General features: G+C 37.1%; 1 protein-coding gene across 2 annotated transcripts in view; it reads left to right on the top strand.

Moving 5' to 3' along the window:
• The window catches only part of HERC2 (E3 ubiquitin-protein ligase HERC2), a gene marked incomplete in the record, with an annotated part of 41,716 nt that overhangs the window by 9,862 nt on the left and 19,354 nt on the right, over positions 1 to 12,500 (top strand). For both annotated transcript variants that reach the window (XM_070125503.1, XM_070125502.1), the window contains 31 exon segments: positions 150 to 288; positions 599 to 753; positions 1,305 to 1,436; positions 1,616 to 1,786; positions 2,028 to 2,303; positions 2,479 to 2,725; positions 2,901 to 3,061; positions 3,238 to 3,394; positions 3,589 to 3,782; positions 3,966 to 4,160; positions 4,304 to 4,435; positions 4,688 to 4,784; positions 4,985 to 5,095; positions 5,206 to 5,456; positions 5,630 to 5,834; positions 6,052 to 6,207; positions 6,333 to 6,518; positions 6,695 to 6,818; positions 6,961 to 7,117; positions 7,283 to 7,450; positions 7,757 to 7,999; positions 8,187 to 8,367; positions 8,518 to 8,692; positions 9,026 to 9,185; positions 9,461 to 9,833; positions 9,977 to 10,101; positions 10,366 to 10,502; positions 10,756 to 11,010; positions 11,414 to 11,526; positions 11,768 to 11,898; positions 12,224 to 12,461. In XM_070125503.1, coding sequence (XP_069981604.1) covers positions 150 to 288; positions 599 to 753; positions 1,305 to 1,436; positions 1,616 to 1,786; positions 2,028 to 2,303; positions 2,479 to 2,725; positions 2,901 to 3,061; positions 3,238 to 3,394; positions 3,589 to 3,782; positions 3,966 to 4,160; positions 4,304 to 4,435; positions 4,688 to 4,784; positions 4,985 to 5,095; positions 5,206 to 5,456; positions 5,630 to 5,834; positions 6,052 to 6,207; positions 6,333 to 6,518; positions 6,695 to 6,818; positions 6,961 to 7,117; positions 7,283 to 7,450; positions 7,757 to 7,999; positions 8,187 to 8,367; positions 8,518 to 8,692; positions 9,026 to 9,185; positions 9,461 to 9,833; positions 9,977 to 10,101; positions 10,366 to 10,502; positions 10,756 to 11,010; positions 11,414 to 11,526; positions 11,768 to 11,898; positions 12,224 to 12,461 — 5,545 coding nt within the window.

Here is a 12,500-nt window from a genome sequence, read left to right as displayed (position 1 = left end):
TTGATATAATTTTTCTCCCACTTACTTCATGAATTAAGATATGTAATATGAAAATTGGATAGTGAGTAAGTTTTCTTTGTGTTATATTATACTCTTAATTTTTCCTATTTATATATATATGTAATTTTCTATCCCCTTTTTCTCAACAGGAATCTCTTGAAGCTTTAGAAACACTTCCAGAAGCCACATTGTTTGATGAATCATCTGTATCATCTGTGTGGCTGGATGTAGTTGAGAGGTCGCAGAAATTCCTCACTTCTGTTGTTCTGAGTCAGGTGTCAGGTGGAGGTAAGAGTCTGAGAGACATCCTGAATCAGAAGTTTTGGAGTTTTTGCATTTTTTTATGTAGTTTATGTTGCATGAGTATAAGTTATTATTTGAAACATAAATTGTGTTATTAATGTATAGATACTTAGGTTTTTGTCATGAAAATGTAAGGTTTTGCTTGTGATTATATAATTGAAGATTTTTAAAAGAACATGTATGTGTGTACAATAAATGAAATTGAGGATAAGGGTTCATCCTTATTAAGTATTATAATAGGCCTATGTGCATTTCTTTAGCTTTATGGATTCATAAAATCCAAATGTTGATGCAGGAACTGGTGGAAGCAGCATGACCCGTGTACCGCTTGGTGATCGGCACATGGCTCTTTCCCTCCTGCTCCATTTGGCACTGCAGCGTGCAACTCTCTCCACCCTATTGACAGTGATCACTCTTCTTCTCCAGCTGTGGGATTCAGGAAGGAATCAGGTATGTTACATCAGATTAGAATAGTTGAAAAGGATCATAAATTGGGTGATGTCAGTGTGAAATTATTTAGCTTGTTAACATTATATAAATCTGTTATTTCAATTCAGAGTTATTACTAAAGATATTAGACCAGTTTGTTATAATTGTGTGAGGCCCAACCCAATGAATATTCATAAATACAGACATGCATATACACAGAAATAAATGCATATCTGTCTATATATTTGATAGATATACATTTATCTATCTATTTGCTAAGTTAATATGTATGTCTAGAGTGATAGATATGCATTTATTTCTTTATTAATGCATGTCCAGTATATGAATATTGTTTGGGTCTGGCCACGCACAATTTTAACAAACCGGCTGATTATCATCCATTCATAATTATTTATTTGTATGTTTGTTTGATTGACTATATCACAAGAAAAAAATTTAATGATTATTGGAGCTGATACAGATTTTCATTAGGTATGTACTAGAAGATAAGTATCAGAAATTTTATATTTTTACATTTGTCTTTCTTATCAACCTCAAATTACCCAAACCAGGTTGACAACCGTGTCAGCAGTCACGGCACAAGTGCACCACTACTTCCAGTCCTCCAAAGATTTGGTTCCATCCCTCTCCTCAAGTCACAGCCAACCTCATCCTCATTGTGGGATGAAAATGCACCATTGGAGGTATATATTTTTTGTCTTGAGTTGGTAGTTTGATTTGCAAGTGATAGACTTTTTTTTTCTTGTTTAAGTGTTATCTTCTTGATAATTTGTTCAGAATCAGATATGAAAGAAAACAACTTAGCCAAGACTATGTCATCCTATGTGAAGTTAGTGAAAGGATCATTTTTACTTGCTTCTAGGTAAGCCCAACTGAGTGTCTCCTGCGTTACCTGGAGTTGCCAGAGGACGAGGAAGTAAGTGTAGACTTGGAACAAGCAGCAGTAATCCTCCTCTGTCACCTGGATCGCCTTGCTGCCCCACACACTCCACCGCTTCACAGCCCGCATGGAAGGCCCACTCAGGGGCAAGAGGTGAATTAACATTTTATGTTGTATTCAGAGATATATTTGCTTGGGAATTCTCTTCCTGAAACTAGACTGGGTCGTAATATGTGTTGAAATAGAATAAGGAGTATCCCTGTTCAGAAAATAAGCAGGAAGTTATAGCGATATGATTAAAGTATGAGGTAAATAGAGGGGAAAAATGTAGATATTTTATCTCATTGTCTTTAGCCAAACTTGTAAAAATTTCTTGTTATTTTTTTGTTTTCAGGTCCTTTGTTGGGGTTGGTTGGCCTGGTCAGGTGTTTCTAGTCCATCAAGACCCTTAAATTACTGTGACTCACTAGCAGAATTAGGAATAAAATATGTTGCTTGTGCAGAGCGTTGCTTGCTCATCCTCACGCAAAAAGGAACAATGTACTGCCTTTACTATAATTCAGAGACACAATGTCCTCAGCCAGTTCCAGGTCAACCTGAGGATGAGGTACTTAAGATTGCAGCCCACCCTGATGGAAAGCACTATTTGGCTCTCACTGCTAATGGCCAGGTGAGGAATTTCTATTTGAGTAGATAAGGTGAAAATATGAATTTCATTTAGCATTTACATTCTTGAAATAGTGGGTTTGTATTTTTTTAAGTTATGCTTGTTTCACTGCTACATATGATGAATTGATTTTGATTGAATGTATGTAGTTGATTCTCATTTTTTATTCCATCACTAGGTATACTCATGGGGAAATGGAGATGGTGGTCGCTTAGGCCATGGAGACAGTAGTTCAAGAGAGGAACCAACTTTGATCCAAGAACTTCAAGGAAAGACTGTGGTAGGAATAGCTTGTGGTTCAACATACAGTGCTGCTATTACAGCTGAAGGTGAGCTGTACACGTGGGGTCAAGGCAACTATGGAAGACTGGGACATGGTTCTTCTGATGATCACAGTACACCAACTCTTGTATCAGCATTAAAAGGTATGCAGAATTTAAATATAGTGAGAATTTGCCTTCAGACTTATGTTTGACAATGTTACATTTGATCATATCATAGTATTCACAATAACACAAGCACTGGCTTAAGCTAGTTCATAGGTTTTAATTTGAATTGAATATGAAGATCACTAGTTTTAAAATATTTACTGATTCACAGGAGAACGTGTTCTTGATGTGGCTTGTGGAAGTGGAGATGCTCAAACAATAGCAGTGACAGATTCAGGTTTAGTGTACTCGTGGGGTGATGGTGACTATGGGAAGTTGGGGCGTGGTGGCTCAGACGGTTCAAAAGTTCCTAAGCTGGTGGACAAGTTACAGGTATGTTATATGGTTTTGCTTGTTGTTTTTAGTCAATTAGACAAGCACACTGTATATGAAATTAATATTTTAGGTGCTAGTGTATTGTTAAATGAAAATTTAATGTAACCTATTGCATCATGTGTTTAAAGTTACATTAGTAAATGTACTGAATATCTGCATTTCATTGTTTAAAGGGACAAGAAATATGCAGAGTATTTTGTGGCGCTCAGTTCTCTCTAGCATTAAGCAAAAATGGATCCTTGTTCACGTGGGGCAAAGGTGACAATCATCGTCTAGGCCATAATAGTGAAGAGCACATTCGATATCCAAGACAGGTCAAGGCTCTTGCAGGTGAGAGTTGATGTAATATATTTTATACACAGTGGATGAACAATTAAGTGTAATGAACCTGTATAATACTGCAAACACATATTTCATAAATCTGTGTTTTTTAATCTTACATATAAATACCTAATTTATGATAAGAAATTACCATCAAATGCAGGATGATATGCCCATGTCTATTTCTCTATCTTATGTTGCAGGCAAAAAGGTCCGTGAAGTGGCAGTAGGCTGCATGCACAGTCTGGTCCTTACTGAGGATGGGGAGGTATATGTCTGGGGCCGTAATGACCAAGCACAATTAGGAGATTCACCTCATGCTTCTCTGGCTGAACCAACACTGATGTCAACATTACATGGGAAGAGTATCATTGGTATTGCCTGTGGCCCATCACAAGTAAGTAACATAAGTGTTGAAGTATTAGGTGTTTGCCTTGTTTTTCTGTTTTCTTTTGTTTGTTCAAGTTATTTCATGATGTAGAACTTGGAAGTGAATGTGTTGGATTGGTTGAGTGGATTAATTTTTGTATGGTATTAATTTTCTTACTTTTATCTTTTACTTTTTATTTGTTTGTTTCAGACCTTTGCTTGGAGTACAAAGATGTCATGGTCTGTCTCCACACGCACCCCTTATGTTGTTGAGGTTTGTGAAGAAACTTTCACTAAACTTAATGATCTGCTGGATCGAGTAGGAGAAGGCCTGGCTGATGATCACATTCCTTCCCAAGAGCAGGAGTGCATGGTAGTTGCTGGGCTCAATCTTCTGAGGCTACAGGTAATGGCATTTGAAGTCTTAAAGGTATTAAAATAAAGACAAAAAAATAAGAAGTTAATAAAGATGAAATGAAGTTGATAAAAAAGATGTAAGAATTATATACAAGTGAATTGTGTATTACTTGTCTGTCTTTTTTTTCTCAGTTACATGCTGCTGTGCAGAATCACACAGATGTGGACAGTGTGGGCCTACATGTTGGGTCTTCACTCCTCAGCAGCCTGAAACAAAGGGTTGTTAATCTTGCAAGTAGCTCTGGCGTTCTTCCAACAATTCAGGTATGCTTGAGGAAATAATTCTTTTATTATTAGAGTTCAAAACTTTAAAAAACATGGTTGTAAATTATCTTACTGAAGTACAGTTAAATAGTTAAATAGTTAAATAGATTAAATAGTTTTGTTAATATAAAGATTTACAGTTATAATCTCTTAGTTCTGTATTGATTATATTTTTTATACATTTATCACTATATTGAAATTGTATCCTATAAGAAATGCATGTTGTCAATGTTGATCTTCATCTTATTACAGGGAGCTGCACAAGCTACTCTTCAGACAGGCTGGTCCATTTTGTTACCAACAGCAGAAGAAAGAGCTAAAGCTTTGTCATCTCTTTTACCAAGTACAGGTAAAATAAAAGAAATAAGTTGGAAATCATTTATAGGTTATGTTGATTTAAATGCTGTTGGTTTGAATAAAGCAGTGGTGTGGTTGACATAGTGGTATGATATAGTATTATCCAACTTACATCTGTTTCCAAAACATATTTATCTGTTTGCTTTCTATACAGAAAATTTAAATGTGTAGACATATTTTTATTTTTCACAGGTTCAGACATATCTAGCATGAGCTCAGGACGTCGATTCATGATAGATCTTCTTGTCTCAAGCCTTATGGCAGATGGAGGATTAGAAATGGCCCTTGATGCTGCAATAAAATGTAAGTAACTTCAGATATTAGTTAACATGAAATTTTCGATGTTCTCTCATTTCATAAAAAAAGCTTATCATTATCTGTTCTGTATGCTTTATGGTAATTCATCTTTACAGTTGAAGTGCAAGAAGCTGAATGCACAGAAAAGAACAAAGTAACCCAGAGTGCCACCATAAGTAGTAGCATCAACAGTGTTGGAGGAGCTAACATTAGCCCAAGAAAGAACGTGAGAGGGGGAGAAGGGGCTGCTGCTCGACGTTCCTTTGATAATTCCATGTCTGATGACCAGTCTGCTACATTGCCATTACTCCACCTTGTGCGACAGCTCTTGAGAAATGCTTCAACGCAGACACTGATGCGGTTACAGGTATAATTCTCCCATTTTTTAAAACATTTTAAACAGTAGATTCAGAGCTTTTTGTTATATCTAAACTTAATAGAGTCATTTGTGCAACCAGTGAAGTCTTTTTCAAAGATATTTTTTACAGATGTTAAATACCCCACGAAAAGGAATTCAAATGATGATTTTTATTATTTCAGGCAATAGCTCCAGACAACATGTCTATGATCTCATCTGCAGTGTTAATTGATGGACATAATGAAAGAAGTGGCAGTATGATGAGTGCAGAAGGAGTGCAGGGAGATTTGTCACCTTCCATTCAGTTGTTATTAAGGTTTCAACGCCTGTTAGTCAGTCATTTGTTCCCAGTGGAAAGTAACATGAGTCCCAGACATGTTATGCAAGGTAAGTGGCTGTTCAGCCATGAAATATAATTTTATTTGTGTCTGGTAATGAAGTGGTTTGGTGAGGTGTTATATCTTTTATTCCAGTATTTCAGTTTTATATCTATTATGAAGCTGAATATTTTATCTTCGTTTTGTGTACTTTATGTAAAAATGAATAAAAAACAAAGTTGTATTATTTTTATACAATCAGAATAATTAACCAAACAATATTGCAGAAAGTGAACTTGAGGGAGCAGGTTGGCTGTTGAGGAAGTACTTATCATTACTGGTGGGACATGTGTCAGACACTCTCTCCATTGCCACCTCCCTAGCCACCATCAACACTCGCCTCACAGCCCTGACTTGCACCATCCTCCAGAGAGATATCACAGGTCTTGTTATGAAAATCAATTTTGATGGCATGAAGTATTGTTATGAAATACATGTATGGATTGCATTATGCAATGCAGATTTCTCTCTATCCCTTTCTGACTCCCTCCTCTCTTTTATATTTAAGGCCTGTTACTCAGTGAGCTGTTTGTGTCACTCCTTGTGGTGTCAGTTCATAACCCCAATGTGGTTCTATTGTGTGACCTGATCTCACCCTTGCTGAGCTTGCTGGAGCCCCTGGATAGGTTCAATCAGCTTGCTCCTGGTGCTGACAGGGAGGACACAGAAGACATGGCATGGCCAGGGATCATTGGTTTGTTAATCATCTTTTTTGGAATATTTAGAAACACTATTGTTGTATTTGTGAAATTTATTTGAAGATATTTGGAACTGATGGGTAGTAAAGAAAAAAAGAGGTTTGTGACAGATTTGAATATTGGATTGTTGATTATAAAGAAATTTTAACTTAGCTCTTATAACCTTCATCAGTAAATGCATCGAAGCAAACAGAAGAAGTACCAGTTATTCGAAAAGCAGACCTAGAAAATCACAACAAAGATGGTGGACTATGGATAGTGGTGAATGGAAAGGTCTATGATGTCCAAGATTTCAGGTATGGTTTTCAGTTTTTAAATTTGACTATTCAAGTTTTCCTCCTTTTTTATTCCAATTAAAAAATTTCTTTTGTGGGCTCTTATAAGATTCATACTTATTTTAGGATTGTGATACTGATATATTCCATTTTGTGTCTCCAGGTCAACTGCCCCTTGTGGCAGTGACATACTTCAGTATTATGCAGGACAAGATGCTACACAGGTGTGGGAGATGGCAAACCACTCAGCTCGGGCCAAGGAGATGATGGCAAGTTATTTTGTGGGAAACTACATGGACCCAGAACAAGAAGTTGTACAGGTGAGTAAGTTATATGAATACTTTTGATGAAGGTGAATTTTAACATCAATCTGTCTGTCTCACTATTTATCTATTAATATGTAACTTTTGGGGGGTGTACATATATTTTCAAGGTATCTAACTTGCTTTCTTCAAGAAATGTGAATAATTGCTTTTTCTATGCAGGTGCTTGATGCAAGCACACTGTCTTCACCACTTGTAGACACCGAGAGGGCTCTTGCCATGCTCATAGGAGTTTATGCAAGTTGCCAAGCTCGTGGCCAGCCTGTAACTCCTCGAGAATTAGATCATGAGAAGTGGATTTCAGCAGAGTTCATGAGAGCTGGGTGCCAGGTAAAGTGTTTATATTTACTTTAAATGTTTGTATGTGGCACTAGTTCTAGAATATGAAAAAAGTTGCTTGTTTAAAATTGTTTAATTTTTTTTAAAACTGATTTTAGGTGTCATGTTGCTAAGATTATCATTCATTGAATTTTTTTTTGTTTTATATAATAATGAAATTTTTTGAAAGAGAGCTATGTCACATAGAATAATTCTTTTTTGATGGCTGGAAACATTGACCATTTAACTTATAGCCATGATTGGTGAAGTCCTTTGCACTAACTCAGAATGATGTGAAATGTTATTTCCTTCCCACAGACTGTTCAGCCACCTGACCCCTACGATGAAGAAAAAGGAGAAGCTCGAACAGGATCTTCAGCCACAACTCCAGGCTCTGTGACAACACCAGGAGATGTCAGACTTCCTCGGCCTATGGACCCCTTGGCACACAAGAAGTCAAGGCCACAGGGACAGACATCTGGACCTCAGGTTGAAATTGACTCATATTTCTCGAACATGGCAGATTATTTTCTGTCTGCTTTAATGGAAGGGAAGACACAGGTGAGTTGGAGATATTGACTATGTCTATATTCGTTTGTGAGATTTACTGTAATTGAAATGGAAAACTTCAAGTGGGTATGATACTGGTAATGAAATTGAAATATTTCAATACCATAGTTCATATCTCCTTGAAAATGCGGTACCAGTTTTAATCCTCTGTATATTAATAAGTTAAAAATACTTCCAGGATCCATATGTTCAGATGTTCCTTTCAATTTGTGATCGAGAGATTCGGCAAAGTGGACGACATTCCTTGCATACAAACTTTTCCCTTGATCATCCCATTGAGGAAGTTGGTCGCCTCGTGTCTGCCACGCTTCTACGACATACACACCTCACTGCGCAACTTATTGAAGTGATTGAGCAAGGTGAGGCTGATTTTAGAAAAGGACTGTACTTGCATTTGTAAGTTTGGAAGTGATTATTTGGGGGGGGGGGGAGGAATTACTCAATTTGTTATATATTTGCTATAGATATTTAGTTAATCACACATACACTTATATGCCACACTCTTTCAGGCTTAGCTTTAAGTGCTGAGGACAGCCATGGTTGGGAAGCAACTCTTGACTTACCCCGGGGTCTACAAGAAGTGATTCGTCATGTCCACAACACCAAGTGGCTTCTGATCAGGCGAAGACAAGAGCTGACACGCTCTTATAAAGAAGTGTGTGCTCCTGTTATGGAAAGATGCAGGTAATGTTTCTTAAAGTGGTTATCAGAACCTATAATTAAAACAAGAAGCATTATTGAACAAATTGTAGAGAAAATGGTGAAAGGAAGGGCAGAGAAAAAATACTGATAATGGATTTTCGTTTTCTTACATTTATTGCTTTATGTTTAACATAGGGTACAGTATGTCAATATCCTAGATTGTTAGTAGAGGGCCAAAGAAAAGCCATCAGTTGGTAGTACAAATTTCACTGATTAAAGGAAGTTGGAAAAGTTAAAATAAAACTTTCAAGAAAACAAAATTGGGTCCTCTTCATCTGTTAAAAAATTATAGCAAATACCATTGCTTACCTGCAGATTTGTTTTCTATGAAGTTCGTCCTGCAAGTTGTGGTGATGTTGAAGCTCTGGAAAAGTTTGCAGTACGAGGGATCTCAAGATGGAGAAAAGCAACACAGCTGCTTCGTTTGCGTTCTAATGACACCACTGCTACCAGTCAGGAGAAAGATGAACCACAGGTAATGATAATTGATATTTAAGTCTTTCAATACGGATTCTGGATTTGAGTGCTGTAAAGATTTTACAACTCAAAGTTAGAAATAATGAGGTAACTATCACATTCCTAAAGTTCATACAGTATATTTGATTTTTGATTTGTTATTACCTCTGTATTTTGTTGATGGGAATTATCATTCTGTTTTGTCGGTAGGAATTAAGGAAGTGATAAAATTTTCCCATTGCTAGATTTATTTAGAGTTTCTGAGTGACAATATTCTCTTCCCTGATGCTTCAGCAGGACACCAAAGGAACGTCAGGATCAGTGGAAGACATCAGCATCAGCAGTAGCAGTCACAGCATGAGTGAGGCCGGACCCAATGGTAATGATGGCTGTGATCTGGACGTCAGAAGTGGTCACCTGGACAAGGGAGAAGACCTTTGCAAGGACTTAACAGAACCTTTGGATCTTAGTCGGCTTCCAGGGGATCCTACTCTTGACAACAACATCAAAGTAGATGGAGATGTAGATGGGACTGACAAAGAAAAGAAAGTGCCAACTGAATTGAAGAAGCCTCCCATTGAAGGGAAGAAAGCATCTGTGAGCCTCAACCTGAAACGGTCCCCTTCACCATCTGGGGCAACACACTCGCCTTCACGGCCATCCTCACGTATGTAGGAGACAAAAGTTGGACTTGCTTTCAGAATATCTCTTTCGGGTGAAATTTAGCTTAGTAACTGAGTTTAGAAATATGATTGATTGATCATTGATTCTGTAAGAGTAATGTTGGAACTATTATGATTCCTTCCACAGTCTTGACCCCAACAGCTCCTCCATCAACAGCAAAGGTTGTTGAAATTTCTACAAAAATAATTGAATTTGTGTGTTCAGAGGAGACCATTGATATTGAAGCAATGCGTAAGGCATTTTTCTCTCAGGTGCGTATTTCTTTGCTACAGGGTTTCTTAGATATATTGTTTATTATGTTGTTTTTATATTTATTGTGTTTGCAGTTTCTTCTTTCCATTATGTTCATATTCACCGTCAGTTTTAAATGTCAAATGATCCCAGCACATATCAATGTATTATCCATTAATGACACTAAAATTCTCATGTAAGTGCTTCATACAAGGATGGTTTCCACCTCATTTATGTAGAAAAGGTTGAAAAAAGCATTGTCATTTTGTTTTTGGAATTTTCAGATGGAAAGAGCTGAGACTCGTTTGCAGGGGATAGAAATGTTCCTTGGCCTTGTTCAGAAAAATAATCTCCTACCTTCAGTGAGACTCACACTCATTAATGGTTGGCTGGGTTTGCTTCCATTTGCTCCCAAGAACACGTGAGTTAATTCTTTCATATCCATTGAGTACTACCTCTGACTGTGTATATAAGAGATGCTCAGCTTATAGGTATAGAATAGATAGGTAGATATAGATATAAGTATAGATATATAATAGATGAATAGATGTGGATAAAGATATGCTAACTTGTAGTATGTGATTAATTAAATATTGGAAATGTAATGATATTTTAGAATTTTTGTAAAAACAAGAGTAGAAGTTCAATGTTTGATTATTGGATGTGTTTTACAGTCTTGTTCTTCCTGACTGTTTGGAGAACATACCACTTGTTCCTGTATATCAGCGAGCAGTTTTAAGAGCTGCCTGGGCACAAGTGTGGGAATGGGCTGTGGGAGAGCTTCGTGCACATGTGCTGAAAGCAGAGCAGCACTGTGTTGCTGCACATTCAACTGGAAGGTTGCTGAAGGGTCGCGACAACCCCACCTACAAGGACTCCAACCTTAGCTGCCGTGATCATAACATTTTAGCCTCCATGCCCTTGTCAAGGTTCATATTTCCCATCTTTTGTTATTTGTGGGTCTTTTTCTTTCTTTCTCAGTGCCATTTTTTGGTAAGAATTAAGAAAAAAGGCCTTGATACATTAAAAAACCTTGATACATTGTTAGAGGATATTGGTAAAATTTATGGCTTGTTATATGCAATTTTGCTGCAGTTGTCTTTTTTTATTCATAAGAAAAATTAAACTTGCTTATAAGGAATTATTTATAATTGTATATATTTTTCCAGAAATCCTTGAAGAAAACATACAAAACAATTGTTGCCATTTTTAGCATAGTAAAATCATCAGTTGTGATTCTTAAAAGCATTTTTACCAATCTGTAATACATTAATTTAATTTCCTTATCTTCCAATCTGTAATGCATTAATTTGATTTCCTTATCTTCCACAGATTCGTACTGTCTTTGGTGTGCCTTACGACAAGAGCTCACACTGGAGCTGACCTGAGTCTGCTGGTATCAGGGGGGCTTTTGGCATTGATACAGACGTTACTCAGACTTATTGGTAAATTATTGGGCTGACAGTTTCTCTCCTGTGTATTTTGTTGTGAGAATGTATTATTTAATTGGGGGGGGAGTGAATATTATTGCTTAGGTTTAGTGATAAGTTATTGGTTACTCCTGTTCCCAGTGATTAAGGAATTCAAAAAAGGAAGTTTCAGATATGCAAAATGTTATTATATATATATATATATTTTTTTTTAAAGTAAAGCAGTGCAAGTTTTGTTTAATTTGTTTTTTTTCAGGCCCGTCAAGTTCCTCTACCAGTAGAGATGCTGATAAGGAAGAAATGGTAGCAATTTTTGAAGAAGCTGCAAAGAAACCTGCCATGCCACCCCCACCTCTCTCTGGCCCAGAACTTGCTGCAATGATGAAGGTGCATTATAGAAGTGATTGGTGAATGATTTAGATGCTTAAATATTTTTGTCTATGTTTGCTCTGTGCTTATATAACAACCACAGAACTCTGAAACTGTATGCTCCTGTTGTGGTATTCCACCATTATATTCCTTAACATCAAATTCAACTTTTTTCATGGTGATTATAACTATATATTTATCATATACATTGTGATCATTGCCTAGGACCTCAATGCATAGTTCTAGCTGTATTTGAGTATTTTCATAGTACTTGAAAATTCCAGCATGATTTTTAAAATGGTACCAATGATTAACCTCCTGACAAAATATCTCTCACACTCAGGTTGGGACGAGAGTTGTTCGTGGCATAGACTGGAAGTGGGGCGACCAGGATGGACCTCTCCCTGGCGAGGGTACTGTCATTGGAGAGCTGGGAGAGGATGGTTGGATCCGAGTGCAGTGGGATAATGGGTCCACTAATTCATACAGGATGGGCAAGGAAGGGAAGTATGACCTGAAGCTGGTGGATTCCCCACTGCCTCAGCCCCCAGAGAGCGAGTCAGATACAGAAGAGGAGGAAGGTATGTTTCCCTGTGCTGCTCTTGCTCTCCTGTACTTTT

This window comes from Penaeus vannamei, chromosome 9 (genome assembly GCF_042767895.1).
Source record: "Penaeus vannamei isolate JL-2024 chromosome 9, ASM4276789v1, whole genome shotgun sequence".
Classification (NCBI taxonomy): domain Eukaryota; kingdom Metazoa; phylum Arthropoda; class Malacostraca; order Decapoda; family Penaeidae; genus Penaeus; species Penaeus vannamei.
Note: the sequence above shows the minus strand (reverse complement) of the source record. Positions and strands in the feature narration are given on the sequence as shown.